This window comes from Brachionichthys hirsutus, chromosome 3 (genome assembly GCF_040956055.1).
Source record: "Brachionichthys hirsutus isolate HB-005 chromosome 3, CSIRO-AGI_Bhir_v1, whole genome shotgun sequence".
NCBI classification, from domain to species: domain Eukaryota; kingdom Metazoa; phylum Chordata; class Actinopteri; order Lophiiformes; family Brachionichthyidae; genus Brachionichthys; species Brachionichthys hirsutus.
In genome coordinates, this window is record NC_090899.1 from 793,261 (window position 1) to 800,940 (window position 7,680).

Sequence of the window (7,680 nt, forward strand, 5' to 3'; positions counted from 1 at the left end):
CTCAAAGGCTAAAGTTGGAACGGGGACGGGGACGGGGACGGGGACGGGGACGGGGGGGCAACAGGACCAATCGGGGCAGGCTTCGCTCATCCCGTAGGGAAGCCTGGATCGTTTTCCTGTCCGTGGCTTTAAAGCTGCTTGCCTTTATCTATCAGGCTCCCAGAGGAGCGATCAGGGTGAATGAATGGGGGGGCGGGGGGGGGGGGGGGGGGGTGTGTTTACTTCACAGAGTAAGAAACACCCTAGAGTCGCGTTAAAAACACAACAAAGACGGCGTCGGATGGAGACGCCTCCGTGGTCACTGATCGTTCCCTGTAGCCGATTAGCCGTTTAGCCGATTAGCCGTTTAGCCGGGCTCGCTGGCCTCAGCGAAGACGAGGCTGGGTTGGGCCTTCCTCGCCGCTCCAGCGATCAATAATAAACCCAATCGTTCACCGGAGCTGACGTGATGATGTCAGGAAGCCTTCTTTACGTTGTTTCTGGTATGGAAACAATTGACCCGAGGTCACGGGTTAGACAACTGTCCCCGTCCCCCGTCCCCGTCCCCTGCTGTCTTTACCGAGTCGCCCCGCTGTCCTTTCAGCATTCCAGACTTGAGCCCTTCGTCTCCTGTCAGCTCCTCTTCAGCGTTTGACCTCTCCTCTTCCTCTGATGCGCGCCGAAGCTTCGTCGCTGTTCGCCGAGACGACCTAATTTGTCACATCGCATCGGCGCCGAGCTGAGACTAATTCCCTTCCCTCATTTATTCGTGCTATTATTAATATTGTAGATGGTGCACTTTAACGCCGTCACGCCGGGTGACCGGTAGAATATCTGAAGGATGCAGGAGAAGGAAAACCCGCTTTGACTGACTGGAGGTCGACTTCCAGGCGTTCCTGCCCGACAAGCCCAGACGGGAAAGCCCGGCCGGCGTTGAACCGACAGCCTCAGCCTGCAGGGGGTCCCGGGGGGGGCCGCCGCTCTGCAGCAGGTGCCAGAAGCTCATAAAAAAAAGAAAGGTGCAAACACACCACTCAAGCCGGCGTTCCCTGTGATCCCGGCGCCGCTGCTCCGTTCCAGCCGGTTTAATTGGGGATTTGAGCCGAGCTCTCGTCGTTCTCGCTACGATGAGCTAAAAATAGCTCCTTGACAAGTGTCAGGAGAGCCAGCCGGGACCGGGCTGCGCATTCTCCATCAGACGGACCGGCTGGCTCGGATATTCACAATCGACCTTTGACTGGACTGAAGCCTGATGATGTTCGCAGAGGCAGAAGAGAAGCGTTCCTGGTTCCTGATTGGCCGGAGGGGCGCAGCAGCTGACGGCCAACCCACGTGAGATATGACACACCTGTCACTCCGTGTCTCTCATAAGGCTGCTGAAGCATGAGTGGGGGGGAGGAGGGGGGGGGGCACATTTAAACAACGAGCCCCTCCCATGTAGGGCATGCCCGGAGACTGAGCAGGCAGATCTTGATGGCTGCTGTTTACTGGGGATAAACAGTTTGTTTACATTCCGATGTTGGTGTCCAGAGCGGAGGGAGGCTCCGACAGAGCAGTCGGACCCTCACGGAACTCGATCCGGGTCAACTGGCTGCAGTCCAGCACAGAATAACCTGCCGGTACCGGCGTCCGGCGTCCCGGTGCTCTGACCGGAGTCCTCGGAGTGTCGGGTTGGGACTCGGCGTTCCCAGCCGGGATAAAGAGCATTAAGAGCTCAAATGAGACGGAGCGGACCGGCGCCGGCGAGGAGTCGCTGCAGGCCGGGCCGGTAAAGAACGAAACGAGCGCGTCTTTCTTTGGGTTCCTGTTCGGAGGTGATTTCGGAGGTTCGTTATTTGTTGCACGTCTCGCCCTCCGCGGCGCTCGAGCAGAGCGTTATTCATAATTTACCTCGATTCCTTCCTCAGCTCTGGTTTATTCAGCAGGCAGAGCCAGACGCAGCCGGAATTCTGCCACGATGTCATAACTCGCTGCTGCTTCCCGACTCCTCCGTGCTGTTGAGTCATCTTCACGGAACGTCGTTGAGACGTGGACGTAATTGGGCTTACGTTGTCTGGAGCGCCGTTTCATCAGATTAAATTAAATTAAATGTATGAAATTCACTGATCGTGTTTATTGAGTTATTAAAGAGAACTAATTGCAATAAAACCAATTAAATTCATTCAAGTGTGAAAATAATGACGCGTGGATTAGTTATTAGTTACGCTACCGGTGCAAGTTAAATTTATGCGCGTCCAAATATTTGGCGCCGTGAGGGTTGACATGACGTTCCTGCGTGACTTAGATCAGTCCAGGTTTGTATCAGTTAAAGGTGCGTTAATGCACCTGAGCGTGAGTCACCGTGAGGCCGACGCCCCTAAACGATGCAGGCAGATAGAGCTTTACCTCAAAGACCTCCAGTGTTTCCTGAAATGCTGTCTTCTCTGTTCCGTCCAGGATTCCCTGAAGGCCTCGTCTTTGAAGGCACCACGTTCCTCCAGAGGACTTAACTCCACTCAGATTTCAACTGGTTATGAAAATCTGCACTCGGACCCTGAAACGGTGCGTCTGAGGACAGCTGAAGGGACGTTCGGGATACTCGCGCTAACGTCTCTATGTCTGTGTCTGTTTCCAGGCCGGGGGTAAGATGTTTGTGGAGTCAGTCGTCCGATGGGGGGCCTGGGGGGTCCTGCTCCAGATTGGACTGTGTGTGGCTGCGGGAAGCTGCCCCCCACGCTGTGTGTGTCGACCCGATGCCAAAGAAGTAATCTGCTCTGGCAAACATTTGAACTCGGTGCCGGAGGGCTTCTCCGGTGATGCCAGGCGTTTGGATTTGTCCCACAATAAGATTAAGACTGTGGGACGGCGCCAGTTCTCCAGCCTCCTGCAACTTCAAGAGTTGGATCTCAGTGATAATATCATCTCCGTGATTGAGGTGGAGGCTTTCCAGGGTTTACAGAATCTCAGGACGCTTCGGATTCAGAACAACCGACTCAAGATCATCCCGGTTGGGGTTTTTTCTGGCCTGGCCGGTCTGCGCCTTCTGGATCTGAGCCAGAATGAGATTCTGGTGTTCTTGGACTACACCTTCAAAGAAATGGTGAACCTTCAAACACTGGAAGCTGAGGAGAATGACTTGGTCTTCATCTCCCAGCGGGCTTTCATTGGTCTCCAAAATCTGCAGGAGCTCAACCTGGACCGCAGCAACCTGACCTCGGTTCCCACCGAGGCGCTGTCCCAGCTCCAGAGCTTGACACGTCTCCGCATGCTCCGTCTCACCATTTCCACACTGCCCAACAACGCGTTCCGACGACTCCGCCGCCTTCGGAGCCTCGTGGTTGCGAGCTGGCCGGCGTTGGACACCGTCGCCAGCAGCAGCTTTATTGGGCTGAATTTGACCTCGCTTGTTATCAGCAACTGTAACCTGAGTTCTATTCCTTACTCGGCTCTTCGTCACCTGGTGTATTTGAGCTACCTGGACCTCTCCTACAACCCCATCACTGTCGTCCAAGGCAATATGCTAGGCGACCTCCTGAGACTCCAGCAGTTACACCTGGCCGGGGGGGGTCTGCTACGAATCGAGCCAGGGGCCTTTAGAGGACTGGCCTACTTCCGAATGCTTAACGTGTCCTCCAATCGGCTGACCACTTTGGAGGAGAGTGTCTTTCACTCTGTGGGCAACCTCCAGGTGTTGCGTCTGGACGGGAATCCCCTGGCATGTGACTGCCGGCTCATTTGGGTCGTCCGCCGGCGGTTGCGACTGAATTTTGACGGACGCCAGCCAACCTGTTCGTCTCCTGATGCCGTTCGACAGCGGGAATTCAGAGACTTCTCAGACAAGGAGCTGCCGAGGCTTTTTACCTGCCGCCCCGCCCGCATCATGGACCGCAGGCCACAGGAGGCGAGAGTAGAGGAGGGCACCACTGTTCTCTTCTCCTGCAAGGCTGATGGGGATCCATTCCCATCCATCACCTGGATCTCATCCCACAAGAGTGTGGTGTCTCCAACGGGACGGATCAGAGTCTTGCCCAACGGCACTCTGGAAGTTCGTTTTGCCCAAGTCCAGGACGGTGGCTCGTATCAGTGCCTGGCGGGCAACGCCGCTGGCAACGACAGTCTGACGGTTGGTCTGAACGTTAGGGGGCTCCCCCACAATCGATCCATGCCCTTCTTCTCGGAGGAGGGATGGGTGGAGCCTTCGAATCAACAAGCTGCCAACGCCTCAGCTGAGAGGCCCAAGCCATATCCGTTCGATGCCAAGACCCTGATCATCGCCACCACCATGGGCTTCCTGTCGTTCCTCAGCTCCGTGGCGATCTGTTTCGTCTTCATGTTCTTCTGGAGCCAGAGCAAAGGTCAGATCAAGCACACGGCGACCATCGACTTTGTCCCTCGTGCGTCCGTGGGCGGTGGGGGAGGGGACGGAGGCGATGGAGGCAGATTCACCATGAAACTCATTTAAACGCCAAGGACATGGTCTTCTGCGGACGCCTGCTTGGATGCTGATGGACATCACATGACCCCGGAACGGAATGACGGGATCTCGCTCGCGGTTCCTGCTCGTCATCAACTTTTACTTTTATTAAAGAAATAAGGGATTTATGTTTTTAAGCATGCAATTTTAAAAACGGCAGGACGGTTTGACTCCTGCTTCACCAGAACACACGCTAACACAAGCTAAGTGCACATGTGTCCCGCTGACCTTCACATGTGTCCCGCTGACCTTCACATGTGCCCCGCTGACCTTCCAGGTGACGTTTCTGCATCAGAGCCGATGAAGCTTTTGATAATTGCAATAGATTTATGGAATAAATAGCCAAATAATGTAGATTCTCAACTTTGTGCGGGTAAATGTTGGACTTTGCTGCGGATGAGTCGCATCTTTTGAAATCTTGCTTGCATTAAACGATAAACGCAGACGCGTGAAAAGACTGTTTGCATCCCATAATGTACGGAGAAGGCCTCCATTATCGTTTCTTGTTTCAGTGGGATCCGGATCGGATCAATGTCTATCTTTTGGAACTTCTTCTTTCAGCATGTGCAGCTGGTCCTCACTTAACGACGGAGTTACGTTTGTGTTGTTAAACGACCCCCCCCCCGGCCGACCATCATGCGCTGGCGACGCTTCCGGGGTGTACCCCGCCTCTTGCCCGTAGAAAAGCTGTGATAGGCTCCAGCAACACCCGTGACCCGCAAAGCAGTTAAAGCGGACATTAACGTCGTCGTCAATAATTGAGGAGCAGCTTTATTTACATTAGACGGCACTTTGTCCAATCACAGGATTACTTCGTTTTTATATTTCAGGAACTACTTTAAAAAATATATATTTTACCCTCACAAAACAAAAACATGTGCCTGAGCAACGACAGAGAGAATAATCACCCGATCGCTGAGAGAAATATTTAGGCAAAGTGTGCATTGGCTGTCGTACACGCACACACAAACACACACGTACACACACACACAAACTCTTTCATTTGCTCTCTTGTGCATGAATTAATATTTTTTTTATTTCACTCTATTAAATGCCTGTATTTAAACCAGCCTTGTGTGTGTGTGTGTGTGTGTGCGCGCGTGTGTGTGCGGATGCTTTTTGGAATTGCTTCATGTACAATATTTTGGAGTGTAACCAAACTGATCCAATCATCTTAAACCCAATCTCTCAGAGGATCTTTGTCTGAAATGAGTCCGCTGTTGGGGGGGGGGGGGGGGATTTGTTACGCAAGGCATGGCGCCGCTCTCCCGCCACAGCGCTTAATCTCTGCGCCGGCAGTCCGGCGTGAGAAATGCGTGTTCAATTTGAGACCCAAAGTGGCCTTGTTCACGCCGTAAGACGGCGACGCTGCAGCAGTTAGTCGAACAATCGTCCGTTTATCCTCCTTTGTTGGAGGCGCAGGATTACGCCTCCAGAGGAAGAGCACAGCGTTCCTGTGGGGGCCGCGCCGCTGCCATGCTCTACGCTGACGACTCCCCCCTGCACTCAGAGGATTGCACTTGGGGGGGGCAATAAGCTCAACGTTTTAATTACCCACCTCAACTCGGAGCATTTCAGGGACTTGCGGTGCTCTGAGTGGATTCACCGGACACCAATGATGTCTTTCCATCTGATGCAGGCGACATAACCCCCCCCCTCCTCCCCCAGCCACAAAAACACTGAAAAAAGAAAAGCAAAAATGATAATCACGTGTGTGAGCGAGATTTAAACCCTTTGGATTACCTCTGCGTGTCTCAATCTGTTATATGGGTCCGCCTGGCCCAGCTCTATTTTAATACAACCGTTCACTCCCGTCGGACGGAGGGCCAAAGGGGCAGATTAAAGCGGTGTTCATAAGCCACCCCCCCGTAAAATCCTTCCTGACTGCAGGCGTTCACCGCAGGAACATTATGGTCTACTCACATCTGCTGAAGGACATGAGTAAGGTGAACACGTAGGGACGGCGGCGTGCACGCTTCTCCCAGCACCATCTTCAGGTGGCAGACGATGATGGTAGCTTCCTGTGGCGCTCACATGATCCACATGACCGTAACCGCTAGCGCTAACCGCTACCGGCGAAGCTCCAGGTGTGGCCAACAGCAGAGTGTGACAAATGAAGTCATCACTTATATGCAAACACATCCCACCGCCGCCGAACTCACGGCGCCGCAATTACATGTAAACACGCCAGCGGCCGCCCTTTAAAGCCAGAGCCCAAAGCAGACGTTAGCTGCTAGCAGTCCGTAGCCTGGCCTTTACAGCCGGAGTCTTGTTTTTGGAGCTCAAAGCAAAAGTTAGCTGCTAGTGGTCCGTAGCCTGGCCTTTACAGCCGGAGCCCACAGCAGACGTTAGCTGCTAGCGGTCCGTAGCCTGGCCTTTACAGCCGGAGCCCACAGCAGACGTTAGCTGCTAGCGGTTTGTAGCCTGGCCTTTACAGCCGGAGTCTTGTTTTTGGAGCCCAAAGCAGACGTTAGCTGCTAGTGGTCCGTAGCCTGGCCTTTACAGCCGGAGCCCACAGCAGACGTTAGCTGCTAGCGGTCCGTAGCCTGGCCTTTGCAGCCGGAGTCTTGTTTTTGGAGCCCAAAGCAGACGTTAGCTGCTAGTGGTCCGTAGCCTGGCCTTTACAGGACGCTGGATGACTTCACATCTCTCAGACCACAACCACGTTTTGTTTTACTTAATCTGTTTAGGAACAAATAAATCCATAAAAGGCAAACAGCTTGATTATAAGTAAATAGGAAAATCCAGACCGGTATTCCGGATCACTCTCAAAATTGAATGGGATCTAAATTAGACCGGATTTTATTCAATCAGCAGTTTTTTTCTGTAATCCTGCTGACAGTCAGATAAACGGCGTCAGAAACAGAACCTCCCCCTGGAGGTGAAAACGGGTTCACGGTGATCATTCCCGGGTTTTTGCTCCGGACACCCTGCAGGGGGTCTCTGGGGAGGATTCATCATCTTAAAGTGAAGAAACGGTGATTGAAAATCCTTCTGTTGCTGCCATCTAGTGGTGAACACGTCGCGCACTCTGACACGACCCCGACTGCGTTAACGTGAATGACGTCACCGCCGAGTGAGGTCATACGCAGAGGCTTCATTCCATAGGATGCCGCCCCAAGGCAAGTAGACAGAGGAAGAACATAGTGGTGGGTGACGTGGTTCAGTCTGGGACCGGGAACCAAAGCACCCCCCCCCCCCCCCCCCCCAGCTGCAGCCCGACTGACCCGCAAAGGTTTTATTTAAAA

General features: G+C 53.5%; 1 protein-coding gene across 1 annotated transcript; it reads left to right on the top strand.

Moving 5' to 3' along the window:
* The first annotated feature begins 2,605 nt into the window (after window positions 1-2,605).
* lingo4b (leucine rich repeat and Ig domain containing 4b) lies at window positions 2,606-4,420 on the top strand. Its single transcript, XM_068760416.1, has one exon. The coding sequence runs from the start codon at window positions 2,606-2,608 to the stop codon at window positions 4,418-4,420; it is 1,815 nt and encodes a 604-aa protein (XP_068616517.1).
* Window positions 4,421-7,680: the final 3,260 nt, after the last annotated feature.

Excerpts from the sequence above, each read along its gene's own strand:
- lingo4b (XM_068760416.1), top strand. The coding sequence starts at position 2,606 with ATGTTTGTGGAGTCAGTCGTCCGATGGGGGGCCTGGGGGGTCCTGCTC.